At 47.4% G+C, this 17,154-nt stretch overlaps 1 protein-coding gene across 1 annotated transcript in view; it reads left to right on the top strand.

Moving 5' to 3' along the window:
- Positions 1-17,154, top strand: part of LOC307085089 (CUB and sushi domain-containing protein 3-like) — a gene marked incomplete at both ends in the record, with an annotated part of 322,874 nt that overhangs the window by 271,486 nt on the left and 34,234 nt on the right. The window contains 11 exon segments of the mRNA XM_079749759.1: positions 72-141; positions 1,259-1,375; positions 2,199-2,408; positions 2,745-2,933; positions 3,823-4,000; positions 8,019-8,164; positions 13,445-13,525; positions 13,993-14,106; positions 14,350-14,538; positions 14,916-15,074; positions 15,975-16,163. Coding sequence (XP_079605885.1) covers positions 72-141; positions 1,259-1,375; positions 2,199-2,408; positions 2,745-2,933; positions 3,823-4,000; positions 8,019-8,164; positions 13,445-13,525; positions 13,993-14,106; positions 14,350-14,538; positions 14,916-15,074; positions 15,975-16,163 — 1,642 coding nt within the window.

Below are 17,154 nucleotides of genomic sequence, written 5' to 3'. Positions count from 1 at the left end.
GAAAAGGGATCCTGGGGAGTTACATGGTCCCGAGTCCAAAGGTGTGTGTGTGTGTGTGTTTTGTCTGTTAGGGCCACGCCCACATCACCTGCATGCCAGGGCCTGTGAGGAGATGGAACTACCCGGTACCGCTGTGCATTGGTAGGTAGACACACACACACACACGTACACGCACAGGCACAGGCACACGGACGCATGCACACATACGCACGGACACACACAAACGTGCACACACATTCACGCATACGCACACACACATACACGCACACAGACCCACGGACACAAACACACACACGCGCACGCACGCACACACACACACCGAGAAACACAGACACACAAGCATACACACTCACACGTACAAAGAGATGCCACACACACACACACACTCACATACACATACATACACATACATACACTTATTATGCGTAATAAAAAGGTATTGAGTTATGATGAGGACATGCATGCTGCAGGTAGAACTCTACCCTCCAAAATCCCCTTTAATTAAACAGCACATGAGGCACATCGCCATTCAAACTGCTTCTTCCCTCAGACACATTTCACCCTGGTTCTCCCGGGGTTGGTGCGGGGCTCTTTAGCGTTGCAAATGACCCATCATATCCCAGGAATAAATAGAAAGCAGCAGTGAAAAGCCCGGGCCCTGGGGCGTCGCCGCCCGCTGCCCGGTGTGCTTGATAATGCCGTGGTGGCCGAGCGGAGTCCGACCGGCCTGTGTTAATGAGGGGGACCGCAGAATTGGCGTTCCCAATGTTCCTGTTCCACATTGGCCACAAGTGGATAAAAGCCATTGTTCGCCGCAGTCCCCCGGTTTTGTCCTCGTTTCCTTGTTCCTTCGAAAAAAGGGGGGGGAAGCCAGAGATTGGAGGGTGGTAGGTGGGTTGTGACTCGCATCCAGGCCAGCTTGGACTCCGGGCGTCTGCTACCCCTTTAGTTTAGACCGGGTTTGTACCCAGAGTGATTCAGGCAGAAGCTGAGGCTGATCGCTATGATGTCAGTCAATTATAGACAGTATACCTCTTGCTGATCTGCTGTTCACTTAGTGCTAATTATTCCACTTCCTTTCTTCCACTCTCTCTACCTCTCTCTCTTCCTCCCCCTCTCTGTTTATCTGTGTGCGTGTGCGTGTGCGTGTGTGTGTGTGTGTGTGTGTGTGTGTGTGTGTGTGTGTGTGTGTGTGTGTGTGTGTGTGTGTGTGTGTGTGTGTGTGTGTGTGTGTGTGTGCGTGCGTGCGTGCGCACAGCCCAATGCGGTGGCTCCATGACGGACGTAAGCGGAGTGATCCTGAGTCCCGGTTACCCTGGCAACTACCCCAGTGGCTTAGACTGCTCCTGGGCGGTCAACCTGCCGGTGGGCTTCGGTAAGGGGGCCCTCAAGGTTCCTGGGCCTGACGGACACAACAATTGGCGAGAGAGGGGGCGGGTCTTTAGGTGACATGGCTTCAGAGGCGAAATAGGGGGCTGGACTTTCACTGACATGGGTTAAGAGGTAAGAGAGGTGGTGGGACTTCAGGTGACATGGCTTAAGAGGGGATATATAGGGGGCGGGACTTTCAGTTGAATAGGTTAAGAAGTGAGAGGGGCCGGGACATTCAGTGACATGGGATAAGAGGCGAGAGAGGGGGCGGGACTTTCAGTCGCATGGGTTAAGCGCCGAGAGGCGAGTGAGAGGGACAGACGGTTAAAAGTGAGGTATCCGCTAAAAGAATTGTCCAACTCCTTGGTGAAACTCTGTATTTATCCTGCTTGTCTTCGTTGTTTTTTGTTCGTCTTTTCATGTTATTTTTCTTCTCGCTCTGGGGACTGTTGACTGACGGACACAGCTCAGAAAGTGCGCCTGCGGTAGACCATTATAATGCTACAATCTACAAATCAGGATCCTCTCTCAGCCTAGTATAAATGTCATTATTCTCCCTCTCAATCCCTCCTAGTTCCTCTGTTTGTTCACGTAGTCACTCAATTGAGTCTCTAGCTCAGCCGGTTATTTGTGGATCTTTTTCCGTTAACTTTTTGTGATTGAAATACCGTGGCTGAGTAGAGCCAATCCTAAGTGGCGCATGTGAATCATATCGATGTTAGATATAATTGACCTCTGGAGGATCCCCGCTAGTGAACCAATTCATAGATTGGTTGGTTTGCTTGTTGTTGTAATTTATCCTGCATTGTGGTGCTGTCTTCCTCCAGGGATCCATCTGCAGTTCCTCAACTTCTCCACAGAAGCTATCCACGACTACCTCGAGATCCGCAGTGGCAACATGGAGACCGGCTCCGTGATTGACAGGTTCAGCGGACCAATCATCCCCAAGTCTCTGTTTAGCACCACCCACCAAACCAGCTTCTTCTTCCACAGCGACTACTCGCAAAACAAGCCGGGTTTCCACATCACGTACCAGGGTAATTATTCTCAGTGCTATTTTTAAAACGTGTTTTCAACACGCTGACAATTTGCCCATGTGAACATTGTAGTTCCTTGTTTAGTTGCTAATGTATAAATGTATGTATATATGTATCGATCTGTCTGTATGTGTTTCTATGTATCTGTCTGTCTGTCCTTTCAATCTATTCATCAAATGTTTTTGATGTTGCCCCTTCATGCTATTACTTCCTTATTTTCCATATTGATGCATAGAACATGTATGTGTCCTGGGTGACAGATTGTAGAGAACCTTCTGGCATTTAAAAGGTAATTCATTTTTTTCAAATTTCCCCAAATTTCCCATTTTTTCCCAGCCTACCAGCTGCAGAGCTGCCCTGACCCGCGGCCCTTCCGGAACGGGATCGTGATCGGGACGGACTTCAGCGTGGGCATGACGGTGTCGTTCGAGTGCCTGCCGGGGTACTCCCTGATCGGGGAGGCCTCGCTCACCTGCCTGCACGGGATCAGCCGCACCTGGAACCACCCGCTGCCCCGATGCGAAGGTCTGGGATTGGCTACCGACTGCGGGAGAATGAACACTACCTTTTGTCATGTCACGGCACAAGCTAGGAGTTAGGTGCGGCAGGAGCTCAGGAGGAAGATCAGGTTGGCTGGTAACCGCAAGGTTACTAGTTAGATCCCTGGCTCCTCCTAGCTGAGTGGCGAGGTTTCCCTGAGCAAGGCACTTAACCCTCACTGCTCTCGACGAGCTGGGGTGTATTTTTGTGAATGGGTGAATGTCAGGCAATATTGTAAAGCGCTTTGGATAACAGCGCTATATAGGGCTATATAAATTCAGTCCATTTACCATTCATTTAGGGTGCTGAACACGCAGCCCAAAGGTTCTGGGGTCCAACCCCAATGTCTGCAGTCGACCTAACGCAGACACCTAGCCCTTCAAAACGTGTAACGAAGTAAATGGTCTTATTAACTAGACCTGCTTAGAAAGAGCAGCGTTCAAAATATCTTGTACTGCGCAGTGCGATATTTGGATCATTGCGGCACGCATGACGGTAAATTCAGTTCACATCACTTTTATGAAGTGTTTTTTCATGAAGCCAATTAGCAGGCGTCCTTGAGCAACAGGCTTCACCCCCGCTCGTTAATCGCCTGCGTCTTAACTCATTCACCTCGCTGGGAGGCCGTCTCGAATCACTGTAGGTCGCTTTGGGGAAAGGTGTGAGAGGAATCATTATGACTGAATAATTATGCGGCCCGATGCAATTTATATTATCATATGGCCCACACGCCTCCGCCCACGGACGCCCCGCAGAGTCTGTCGCCCCTTCAGCTCGTACAGCTGCAGCTCCGAGACCCCCCCGCCACGGGGGCCTCGTCTTAAAGGGCCGGCGTCCCGTTGTTCCGGGTCTCACCGTGTCCTTTCCGCCACAGCTCTGTGTGGGGGGAACATCACGTCCCTGAACGGGACCATCTACTCCCCGGGACACCCCGAGGAGTACCCCAACTTCCAGGACTGTGTGTGGAGCGTCAGGGTTCCTCCGGGACACGGCATCTACATCAACTTCACCGTTCTCAGCACCGAGCCCATCTACGACTACATTACCGTTTGGTAGGTGGTGCTATACACTCTATAGTCACTGTACTGGTGTACTCATATCTATCTACGACTACATCACCGTGTGGTAGGTGGTGTTATTCACTCTAGTCACTGTACTGGTGTACTCATATCTATCTACGACTACATCACCGTGTGGTAGGTGGTGTTATTCACTCTATAGTCACTATACTGGTGTACTCATATCTATCTACGACTACATCACCGTCTGGTAGGTGGTGCTATACACTCTATAGTCACTATACTGGCGTACTCATATCCATCTACGACTACATCACCGTCTGGTAGGTGGTGTTATACACTCTATATATATGTATGCACGTGCTATTCTGATGTACTCATATCTATATATACTCACATCACCGTCTGGTAGGTGGTGTTATACACTATAAATATCTATCTATCTATCGATCGATGCATATCTATATCTTTATATATATAGATATAGATACACACACTATACTAATATCTATATACGATCACATCAACGTCTGGCAGCTGGTGTTGTACACTCTATACACTATGTATACTGTACTTCTAATGAACTCATATCTATAAATCAATATCCCGATCTAGTAGGTGGCTATGACACACACCCTCACACAAACACATGCAGGAATACTTCTCCTTAACCCATTTTTCAGGAGCAACCCATTTCGCTGAACTACCGCAGTATTTGTTACCATGAGTACGGACATTCCCAAAATCACTTTATTTGACCTTTCCTTTGAATACGAATATATTTATGTACTATAAAAATACTTCAGAAATATATAATGAATATTTATGATAGAAATCTCACAGGTGGATTCATATAAAGAATTACATTTGGTCTTTAAGCATACAATGTGGGCTAGCTGCCTAATGATGCACCACCACGTTTCTAAGAACAGCTGAACAACTCGCATGCGGAGAAGCTCTGGGAATTAGGAGGAGCAGAGGTTTGTCGATTTTTCTTGAGTGTGTCGCGAGAGGATCACATAGTTCTATTCAAAGTACATCAATACACACATACACCCTCACTGACACACAGTTCTGTCTCTCACACACACACATGCAGGAAGTCCTGCTCCTTAACCCTTTTTCCAGGAACAACCGCTAATTGGCTGAACTCCTGCGATTTATGTTACCATGACTACTGACAGCCCAAAAAACACATTTCTCTTTTAAATACTATTTGTTCCCACTTTCACCTTCTCTCTTAATTTTAATTTCCCTTTGTGTCACCCTCTCCCCTCAGCCAAAGTTTGCTATTTTCGTAGTTATACACTCAAGCCGTTCACCTTAAAGAAACAAATATGTGTATATATATATATATAACGAATTGAGTTCTGCATAATCTCAATTTGTTTTTGGCTGTCCCATGCATAATATGCACAATACTTTGTCTCATACTTGCTGTTTTTGCAAAGCCGATAACGCACCACCACCACATCATCAGTGATGGTGTGTGTGTGTTGCTTGTGTGAACGCGGCTGTTCCCACGGCGATAAGCCCAGATGGCCGCGGTGTGTCCATACAGCCCTCGGCTCCCCGGCAGCTTTCAGACGGCCGAATTACCCGGCTAATGCGATGTGTGTCAAGGCCGGGGAAAATACGATGACTTTTCCCAAATTGTCCTTCTTTCAGTTTGTTTTAAGTTTTTCATTTTCTGGGTAGTATTGCGTGTGTGTGCGTGCTTGTCTGTGTGGTCGCCGTGGTGTCCTGCCGTGCTGTGTGTGTTTCGGTTCCCCCCCACTCCGGTAGCACCAGAGGAGTAGGGAGCCGTAGACAGCTGTGTGCTGCCCACCCACCGCGGATACCCTTGATTGGTCGCGGAGGACCTCCACCCGCCCCCCCGCCACCACCCAACTCACTCAACCAATCCACCCACCCAACACCCCCGCCCCACCTCCCTGTTGGGAGAGCACATCGTGCCCCTGGCCTGAATCCATCTGGAATATTCTACCAACTGAATTCCTTCCTCGTTTGTCTCTCTCTCTCTCTCTCTCTCTCTCTCTCTCTCTCTCTCTCTCTCTCTGTCTCGCTCTCTTGCTATCTCACTCCCTCGCTCTCTCTCACTCTCACTCTCTCTTTCTCTTTCTGTATGGCGTCCTCCTCTCTCTCTATCTCATATTTTTGTCTATATATCTCTCAATGTTTGTTTTCGCTCTCTTTTTCTCTATCTCTTTCTCACTATTGTTATATATCTCTTTGTCATCCATCCCTCTTTCTGTCTTCCTATCTGTCTATCTGTCTCACTTTTTCACTGTCTCACTCTTTAAACGCCCCCCCCCTCTCTCTTTTCCTTTATATATGATGGCCTCCCTCTCTATCGCCATCCCTCTGTCACACACACAGACACACACCCAAAAATCCACACACTCGCACACACACACACACACGCACACGCACGCGCACGCGCGCGCACGCGCACACACACACGCACGCACACACACAGTCACGCACACACATTCACACACACACATTCACACACACACATTCACACACACACACACACACACACACACACACACACACACCAGTTGTCATTGGTGGACAAAGGCGCGCTCTGTGAGCGCTGGTTGTGGGAGGTAGAGGTGTGGATTTCTCTGCGGCCTGTCCTCTGCTGCCCACTTGACAGCTAGTCTGCTAATTGGTCTCCCACTGGCAGCCATGATGACCCCAACACAAGGCCGAGGGGGTTTCAGTGTAAATGTGATAATAGCATATGTCCATTTACGCTACTCTATCTCACTGTGTGGCTGCGCTACAGGGATTCAAAAATAGCATGTGTTTAGCTGTGCTTATAGCGCAGTGTTGAGAAATACTTGATCCGGAATTGGTCCAAAAATGTTCCACCGCAAAAATCCAACATTTATATCGGTCCAATGCAGCTATCGCCCAGTCGTTTGCTCGACAACGCAAAAAACGATGTACTCTTAAGTAAATTACAGCTGATTCATTTGATAAATAAACAGCAACTTTATAGAGTAAAGTGACTAATATAATTTCATTGCAAGTACTGTTGTATAAACAATTTAACCTTTCTTTCTAATAAGGCTAATGGTATTCCTATGCTAACTATGCTAAGTGTGTTTACAGAGACCTTGCTTTATTAGTGTAATAAATGATGCTACAGTAGCGAAGTGGCATTAGGAGGAAACAGCAAGTATATTGCTAATCCTCTTTTAGCCATATATCAAGGATACATGAATCGGTTGATGATGACTAAATTATTATGGTAACTGATAATAACTGGTGAAAGGCTGGTGATAGGAAATATAGACTGGTGATATTTAGTCTTTTGTGTTTAAATGTTAAACTCAGTGTATTATGAAGCACTTAAAGCGTTAATCACATCGTCAGAGGTATTTAGTGGACGTGTTTAGTGTGTGTTTTTACAATCCAACTGCCACATGCCTTCGATCTATAGGTTGTTCATTGTTATACCGCTAATAATTATTTGTACCAACATCAACAGATGTTTCATGGTAAACGTTAGCACTGCTGCTATGAAACCAACAATAACATCTCATGATATATATGGTTTAAAGATTGAAAAGGTTAGAAAAGTACTTCATCGAATGATTGCCGTTTCTTCTGTTTTCATTTGTTCCGAGACTGCTTGGTGACTGCATAAAAAGAACAGATTTTTGTAGAAGAGATAAGTAGCCAAGGCGAGGTATTAGAGGGCTGGTGCGTTGTCAACAAAAGAAAATCTTACTTGACAATCCTCTCAAATCTTGGGATTTATTGATGGAGTCTTATTTTAAGACTTGGAAGTGTGTTGGTACAGCCACCCTGTATCTGTTGCTCTTTAGAAACTTGGTTGTGTTCCGCACTGTGAACAAAACTGTGAATAACATTATTCTGCTCCGATATTAATTATTTGCAATTCGTCATTCTCAGCCTTGAGCTTTTGGAAAGAAAAGTAGCTTTTATCGATCAAATCAAACGTTAAATTTGACCTCACCTCCAAAAGCGTTCAAGGATTTCCTCCACATGTCTCTTTGTTTGTGGTTTACCACAGGGACGGTCCGGACCAGTCCTCTCCCCAGATCGGCCAGTTCAGTGGGAACACGGCTCTGGAGTCTGTCTACTCCACCTCCAACATCATCCTCATCAAGTTCCACTCAGACTTCTCCGGGGCCGGCTTCTTTGTCCTGAGCTACCACGGTGAGTGTCATTGTAGTCGCCAGAGGCCTCTCTTTGCTCAGCCCCCATGTAGGTTCGCTCTTGTTAGGGCAACGCAAGCTGGCCTTCATTGTCCTTAGTTACCACAGCAAGTCTGCTATTTTTCATTGCTGTTTGCTGTTCACACCAGGACCGTCTTTGTCATTAGCTGCCCTGATAAGCCGCCACTATGTTGTGTTGGGCATGGGACAGCTTCCCTTTCCTTAGCTAACTTATTGTATTGTTTTCTATTTCTGTTAGCATGAGGTGATATATTTGTCCTGAGTTATCATGATAGGCCCATGTTGTTAGCAGGACCTGTCCTTTCTATCCTGATGAACCATGTTAAGCCGCTGTTGTTAGCAGGACCTCCACCTTATTGTCCTTAGTTACCATGATAAGCCGATGTTGTTAGCAGGACCTGCCTTTGCTGTCCTGAGTTACCATGATAAGCCGATGTCTGCGTTGCCATGACCACACACTGGCCATTTACCAGGCGGAATCGATCAGCGAGGAAACAACTCCCAAGTCGACTCAGAGCAGATTGTAATGCTGAGAAAAAGCTTAGAAAATCTGTGCAAAGATTTAAATGAGGGGCTCCTACCTGAATAAGTGGAAACACCGTATTAAAGCGGGACAACTCTTTTGAGAGGGACCACTCGGCTGGAATCTCTCTGCCGAGTTCCACTAACCTCGGGGCCTTGGAGCTCCGCTCAGAGCCTACTCTAGTCTGCAGCGAGGCTCAGGTATTGTTGTTGGTAATTGCAGGGGAACAGCGATAGCATCGATCTGTTTAGCAGGAACACTTTATTTGAATTGTGTGTGGCCACTCTACAGCGCGGCACTGACTGAAGGTGTAATCTGATGTCCCTGTGGTGAATGCCTCTAATTTACGGCCCCTCTTTCTCTCTGAAACTTTCAAGGCCTCAGACTGAGTTGTCTTTGTTTTTCCCCCCACAACACGTCCCAAGTGTCCTAGACTCTTGGGACGTGCCAGGAGTACACATGCTCGTATCGTCGTAGTTCGAGAGTCTTTCACATGTCTTTTGATGGGCCTATTTCCATCCACTTGGTTTTGGGTGTACCTTGGCACGATGAGTGGAAGGCATCAGCAGAACTTGCTGAAGGACGCTCGGATCACAGATGGCGTTTAAATCCTGCAGAGTTTTTATCCGCTGCTGAAGGCTTTTTGAAAACTAAATGGAGATGTTCAAGGAAACAGGACAGTGGAAGAGGCGTAATAGCAAACAAAGAAAACAACTGCGGTCTAGCGATTCAAATCGGGCGGATGACTTATTGAAACCTGTTGAAATACAACATAGCAAACAACAGAGAACAAATGTACAAATGTTTGGCAAACGCTTGTTAAATGGATGCATCAAGAATTATGGTTACTTAATCACGTCCCTAAAGGTAACTTTTATTAGCTCAGCAGACCCAATCGGCTAATCCAGCTCACTCTAATTAGCGTGTCTTTCACCTGGAACTTCTACAGCATTAATCCTCTCTTAGTCAGTGGTTTTCCACAGTTACAGATCCCTTTAATTCCCTGGTAGTTGACAGACTGAAAGGAACAATTATCTCAGTGCCTGCTCTTTTTTAAATTAAGAAAATACTTTGTTATTCATGTCAGTATCTTTTTTTGAGTAGGCATCAACCTGTTAAACACAGCCATTAGATAATTTCAAATTGATGAAAAACTAATGTCAAATATTAGATAAGACTCATTAAAAATAGTGGCAGCTTCTTGGCTAATGGCCAAAGGGGGCTAATTATGGCTGTTAATTGTTCTGAATGGCTATCTTTGACTGGTTATGGTTCTTAACTCCCGGCCGAAAGTTCTGGATTCAAACCCAAAGGGCTTGCAGCCAACCTGTTCCCTTCCATCTCATTAATGCCATGTTTCTGAATAAAGTGCAGCGGGATAATATCGGCTGTAAAATTCAATCGTAAAAGCAACTGGTTGCAACTGGTTAACGAGTACAGCCTATAGCTTCTTCTTCGGCCACATGGCGGGTAACAGCTCTCAGGCACATGTGTGTGCATGTGTGTGTGTGTGAGGCTGGTGATCCGTCAACATGGACTAAAATCATAATGAAAGGCCGTCATGAAAGAGGGTCATACCGATTTTCAGGCTCATCCACCATTTCTCTGGGGCCTTCTTTTTATGACTTCCCCGTTTATTAGAAGCGGGAGCACGTCTGGTAGGGAATAGAATATGCTAGAATATGCTGATAACGGATCTTCTCATCGATAGTTTAGACATGTGTCCTTCCCGTGGCTGATCTGCGCTCCTATTTGGATATCGAACGCGGGTGATACCAATATGCCGGCTCTCTCCAGCAGAACTAGCAGGATTAGCTTTTATTCGGTGCAGACTGCTTAAGCCGCTCGCATCCACGGCCAGCAGAGAGCCTCCGTGTCGATAAAGGGGATAAATCTCGGAACAGGAGACGAGAACATGACGGGTCGTTCTTTATTTTTTATGGAGTACACCCCAGCCCCCCGCCGCACACATCTGTGCACTTCTGTGGGCTGCCTTTTTATTATTTTCTTGCAAGAGACGTGGGGTTTCTTTCAGTGTGAAGTGTGAGATGGATACTGTAGTGAGCAGAGCTTCCTCGAGGCCTCTGGATTTTGTGCTGAAAGCTTCAGAAGTTTCCACAAAAAAAGTTAATTTCTTTCCCGTCGCTGTCTTCAGTCATGTGTGTATATATATATATATGTCCTTACTTTCAAGTGGAACTTGATTCAAAAAACCTAAACCAAGGTTCGGAATACAAATTCTGTAATATCCGACCCATATCGGGCCATTCCCTCGAGGTTACTTCTTTTCACACCGAAGCCTTCAAGGAACAGCGTGAGGAAGAAAGACCTTCTCCTCTCTTCGAGAAAATGGGAAAGGAATGTGAAGAGGAAGGAACCCGCAATCTGCAGTTGTGCTCGCAACTGTACGGGCCAGGGGAAAGCGCCGCTGGATGGTCTAGCCATGGCGGAAGTAGTTCACTCTGTGCCAAAACCTCCATGATTCTTTGATCCCCAATGTTCGCGCTATATCTGACGGAAACCTTGAGTCATAGTTCCTCTACCCGCTCCCAAATGACACGTCGAAAACAAGACTTTGGATAAACGTGTACCAAATGATAATAGAAAAATGGGGGGGGGGGGGGTCTCTGTTTCCTCATCAGCTGTTCTGTCTGTTCCGTTGACGATGGACGAGAACCTTTTGCTCCATCAAGGCTCCATGGTCAGAGCATCCCTCGGCAGAGTGCAACACAGGCGGTCCACCTTTCCAGTCGAGCGGAAAACAGCAGCCTTTCACCCAGAAGTAGATCGCAATGCAGGGTCTTCACCGACACTAGACACGCTCCTTTTTTGACGGCAATTAATGACCGTTAGTTAAGTACACAACAAAAACTCATGAGTCCAACGGTAGCACTGTCAAGAGTGGTTGTGTAAAAGGCAGGTATGTATCGCTTTTTAGAACGGCCGGTAACCCCTGTTTGGAGGAACAAACATATTGGGGAGGGTTGGATCAGATTTGTGTTGTTTATATTAACTCCAAATGTACTCTTTTGTTAGTTATTTGTTCGGCGCTCCCTTAAAGACACAACGATTTCTACTCCTGCAGTCAGCCCTCAGGTCCAGAGTCGGCGATCGATTCCCTGAATGTAGCGCGAGTAAAACGTGTAGTGCTGCTCACCCCGGGAGAGGAACCTCAAATGGTTAGGGGGTCTGCTCAAAATCGAAAGATACTACCTTTGTCAACGACCCACCTGCACTATTGAGCATTCAGAGGTTCTACATCAAGTACATCGTCTCTACGGTTCTTCGAACAAAACCCCATAAGATGGTTCCATATTGAACCTTTGGGATATTTCAGGGGCTCGCTCTGCATGCGAGCGGTTGCATTTGTACATGCTCTATGCAGAACCGGTTGTTTTAGGAGTGTTGACGTTCCATGAGCAAGACGCCCAACCCCGACCTGCCACTCAATGTGTTACCTATAGGGTCAACACCTGTGGTTTCCACCCAGAATGCACTGCTTTAACAGTTTGAGGTATTCTAGATTGCCGAGAGACACCGCATATAACCAGGTGATTGATTGCTGGGAGAAAGACACGTTCACGTGTCGTGGTGTGAGCGCTTCTCAAATTCTCATCTCTCTAATTTGAGGAGAATGAGGAACCGTGCATCCATCCAAATGCATCCATATTCCCACAGACATGCACACATTAATCCAGTACACACATCATCAGTCATTGGAGAGCACATGCACACATACATCGATAGACACACACACACACACACACACACACACACACACACACACACATATATAAACTAGCTGGGGGGGGGGGGGGGCTTTGATATGCATGAGAGCGGCAGATGTTATTGGAAGGTCGCATCCTCATAGTCAATTTAATCCTGACTTATATCCCTCTCTCCTCCCTCTCCTCCCTCCTCCCTCACCCCTCTCCTTCCCTCCTGTCTACCTCAGCCTATATTTTCCCCCTCTCTCTCTCTCTCTCGGCCTCAGCGTTAGTGAGTAATCTATGGTCATGCAGTAGTATCGATTCCGCTCCTCAGCTAGGCGGCTGTGAACCCAGTTTCCTCTTGTTATGATCTAAGGCTGGGCTCTCTTATCTCACAGGCCCCTCCATCTCCTCTCCGCTTTGATTCCAGACCATGGCAGACCTGAGACTTGTTTTATTTTTTTTGTCGGAGGGAGGAGAGAAAAAAACCCTGCTTTAAAAGTTTAACAATACACTAAAAGAGATCTAAAGACACGAAGTGACTGGGTGATGTAAGACTAACTGTTTGGTTTTCCCTCAGGGGGGATCGGGAGTGCACGCGGCGGGCCGATGTAGTGATTGGAGATGTGCATGGATGTCTGCCTCCGGGCGTCAGTGTGTTTGTCTAGTCGATCAACCGAAATCCAAGGCCTCACACTTTAAAGGCAGTAGTGGGGGCAGAATGCATCAGCGGCCCGCTTGCCAATGCAAGCTATTTGCCCCCAGAACAGCTGAATCGGTCCATCCATTCAAGTCAACCATGTGATTGTCTACTGTTGGTACCCTGGGGGCTGAGATAGTGACTAGATAACGGTTGCAGTGGTACTCAGTTCGAGCCTAAATGTCTGCACGCTACTGCTAACTCCTTATCCTTAATCAAATGGCTTGGCTTTGGATAAAAGTGTCTGCTGATTGACTAAATAATGCTAAATCGTTTTTTTCTTTGTGACGATGTGCGTGTGTGTTTGGGTGTCTCTGCCCCCCCCAGCCTACCAGCTCAGAGTGTGCCAGCCCCCCCCAGAAGTCTCCAACGTGAACCTGTTGATGGAGGACGGAGAGCTGGAGATAGGTGAGTGTGCGTCAGCCGTGCCGCTCCACTGCACAGTCAATCACCGTCACAAATGTGACAAAAAAACAACACATGTACCGTTTCACTGGACAGCTGAGAAGGTGCTAGTAGAACTACCACTAGTAGTAGTATTAGTACTAGTAGTAGAAGAGGGGGGTGTGTGGAATAATGGGGGTTGCTTGTGCTGTGGTTCAAACCACGCGCCTCCTCCTTCTTACTCTGCCCGTGCCCTTGAGCAAGGTACCCTGTGGAGGCAGGATGCTGCCTCCACCAGCGCCAGCCGTCCCACCGACCGTGGCGTCGCATACGCATGTGTGTGGGTGACTGAATGTGAAGGACAGACCTGACTGGGTTTTAATTAACATAATATTTGTTTTCCACTGTCAATAGCCCATTGAAAATATGTAGAGAAATATCAAGGGAAGTGAATCATTGAAATATCCTCGCCCACACACACACACACACAGGTGACATCATCAGGTACCGCTGCCTCCCTGGCTTCTCATTGGTCGGCAGTGAGATCCTGACGTGTCGCCTTGGCGATAGACTGCAGATGGATGGGCCGCCCCCGACCTGTCAAGGTGTGTGTGTGTGTACATGTCTGTGTGTGTGTGTGCCCGTGTGTCTGCCTGTGCACGTATTTTCAACTCAATCAATTCATCCTTTTTGAAAACCAGGAAAAGATAATTAATTACATTTATTACATTTGTTGAAGACTAATTAAAAATATCCTATAGAGGCCTTGTCCTTGTATGCAGAAATAAATAATAAATAAAATTTTCTCTTTCACTTTTGCTTTCACTTTCTCTTTCACCCCACACCAGTCCAATGTCCCGCCCACGACGTGCGATACGATTCGTCGGGGGTCATCCTGAGCCCTGGTTGGCCAGAGAGCTACCCCAACCTCCAGATGTGTTCGTGGAGCGTTGCCGTGGAGAAGGGCTACAACGTCACCATCACCTTCGAGAGCTTCCACACCGAGAGGGAGTTTGACGTGCTGGAGATATTCGATGGTACAAAGCACACACACACGCACGCACGTGCACGCACGCACGTGCACGCACGCACGCACACACACAGATAAAATTCTTTATTTTTCGATTTACTTTTTTGTTCTGTATTAATCCAAGCGTTTCAAATCCAAGCATGATTTTGCCCTGAGTGGCTGCTGCCCGTCTCTCTGGCGATGAGCACATGACCATGAAGCTGAAATAACCACAAAAGGAATTAAAACATGCTAAACAATGCCAAATAAATAAGACGCGACACGACCCCCGGCCCTTCCAGGGAAGTCTCTAAACATTCCTCAAGTGTCGTTTCCCCCCTACCCACCCGCCCCTCAACCCACCTGTCCTCCCCTCAATCTTGTCCTCCTTGGTCATCCCCCCAGGCCCCACGGCCAACAGCCCCACCCTGGCCACGCTGAGTGGGGACCTGCCCACGCCGTTCAACATCACCAGCTCCAGCCACCAGTTCCTGGTTCGCTGGGCCTCCGACCACGGCACCAACAAGAGGGGCTTCAAAATCCGCTATGTTGGTGAGTACCAAAGTATGTATCCCGACTTTACTTTACTACTACCCCCTCTTCTGCTACTCTCTTAATGCATGAAGATAAGAAGGGACGCACAGACAAACGGACAGTGATCCTGCTGTGTGTATATAGATATTTATGGATATATATATGTATCAAGCTTCATTGCTGAAGTGCTGTACTGTACTGAGTGAGCGTTGCACTCGGCTGTCCATCTGTCTGTCCGTCCGACTCCCAGACTATTACACTACAGGAGTCCTTCCGTCTCGTACGTCCCGTCCAAGATGAGGTGTATATTCTTAGAACAAGTGACCCCCCCATCAGCAAAGAAACTGTCGACGCTGACAGCGTTTGCACCCTCACTGCGAGCGCAGCCCGCCGGCCAGAGTCTGCCGTCGGATATCGAACCTCTCCACCGGAGCGCCGGCGCGTTAAATCTCACCGATTCCTCTTATTCCTCCAGCACAGCCAAACCAGCCGGGGGGGCCGGGGGCTGGGGGGAAACGTGATGACATGATTCATGTAAAAAAAACAATAGAAAGAAAACAATTTGCTGCAGAAAAGCCGTAATGACTGCATGGATCATTTGGTCATTAAACACCGCCGGCGGAGATGTAGCATGCCTGTCATAAATACGATAGCTTGTTAAAAACATGATTGCAATCAAGTGGACGCTGCCTTTTCGTTTGATTCGTTTCTTATTTATCCGCCGCCGCCGTGGTGTGCGATGTCACGGCGTATTGACACACGGCGATCGAAGTGACACACACACACAACGCTGCGACTTTCGGGCCCGGGCGCTAGTTCGGACACCCGCTCGACGCGGGCTCCTGTACAGTGAGGTTATCGACCTGGTGGGGTGTGATTCATGTCCGTCCGTCCGTATGTCCCCGTCCCGTCCGCTTTGCGTTCCTCCAGCGCTGTACTGTTCCACGCCGGACTCCCCGCTCCACGGCTCCATCTCGTCCCAGACGGGCGGCCACGTCAACAGCGTGGTGCGCTGGGCCTGCGACCGCGGTTACCGTCTCCTCGGCAACGCCACCGGCACCTGCCGCCGCACGCCGGCCGGGTACCACAGCTGGGACTCGCCCGTGCCCGCCTGCCAAGGTGGGTGCTGTGTGTGCTCTGTGTGTGTGTGTGTTTAGGTTATTTTGGGGTGTGTGTTTGTGTGTGTGTGTCCGCGCGCTACGTCTTTGTGTTTGTGTGCTCTCTGTGTTTGGGTGTGTAGGTTTAGGTTATTTCGTCGCGTGTTTGTGAATTGCTGCGTCTTTTTATGTGTGTGTGTGTTAGGGATGGGTCAGAATATTTGATTATTCGTTCCCGAGGGTAAAGTCGATTTTTAACATTTGGACCGTTAACATTTTTTCCCAATTCAAATAAACAAGAATTAACTGACGGAACTAATGTTGGACAGGTGTCCAAGGGCATTATCCTGCTTATACCACGGTCACTTGCCATAGGAAATAAATGAAGACCATTCATTTATAGGGGGATTATTTGTTTATCAACACGGCAGATGTGCGTTCAGAATTATCGCCATAAGAAAATTTGTTTGACCGGTTGCCATGGTTATCCCTGTGCGCTTAATTTGCACTTGTGGTGTTAACTAGCGATGTTGTCAGCTTACTGTTACATTAAACTATAATCAGACAACGCGGTTATATGCTATAGACCCTATAGTATCTGTGGTATAAAGGCTGGGACGAATTTCAAATTATAAATACGTACTCTTTATGTTGAAAGTAGACAGCCTTTAGCGATTCAGCCTTTATACCATAGATACTGTAGGGACTATAGCATATAACCGCGTTTTCAGATTACGGTTTAATGCATTTTTCACAATTTACCAGCTCTCGTTTTGAGGGCTGAACAAACAATTTGACTGGAACTACTTAGCAGGTAGTTGTTGTTTTGCGTTTAAGATATTAAGTGATTTCTTGCCGATGATCCATGGCTGCCTTTGTGAATGTCGGCACACATCGAATAATCAAATTATTCACATCCCTAGTGTGTGTGTGTCTGCTGTGTGTTTCTGAGCTGTCTTTGTGTGTGTGTGTATGTGATTGTGTTTGTTTGCTGTGTGTGTGTGGGCTGGCTG

This window comes from Pollachius pollachius, assembly GCF_949987615.1.
Source record: "Pollachius pollachius genome assembly, chromosome: 13".
Taxonomy (NCBI): domain Eukaryota; kingdom Metazoa; phylum Chordata; class Actinopteri; order Gadiformes; family Gadidae; genus Pollachius; species Pollachius pollachius.
The sequence above is the reverse complement of the archived record's forward strand: the minus strand, read 5'-3'. Positions and strand labels throughout refer to the sequence as shown.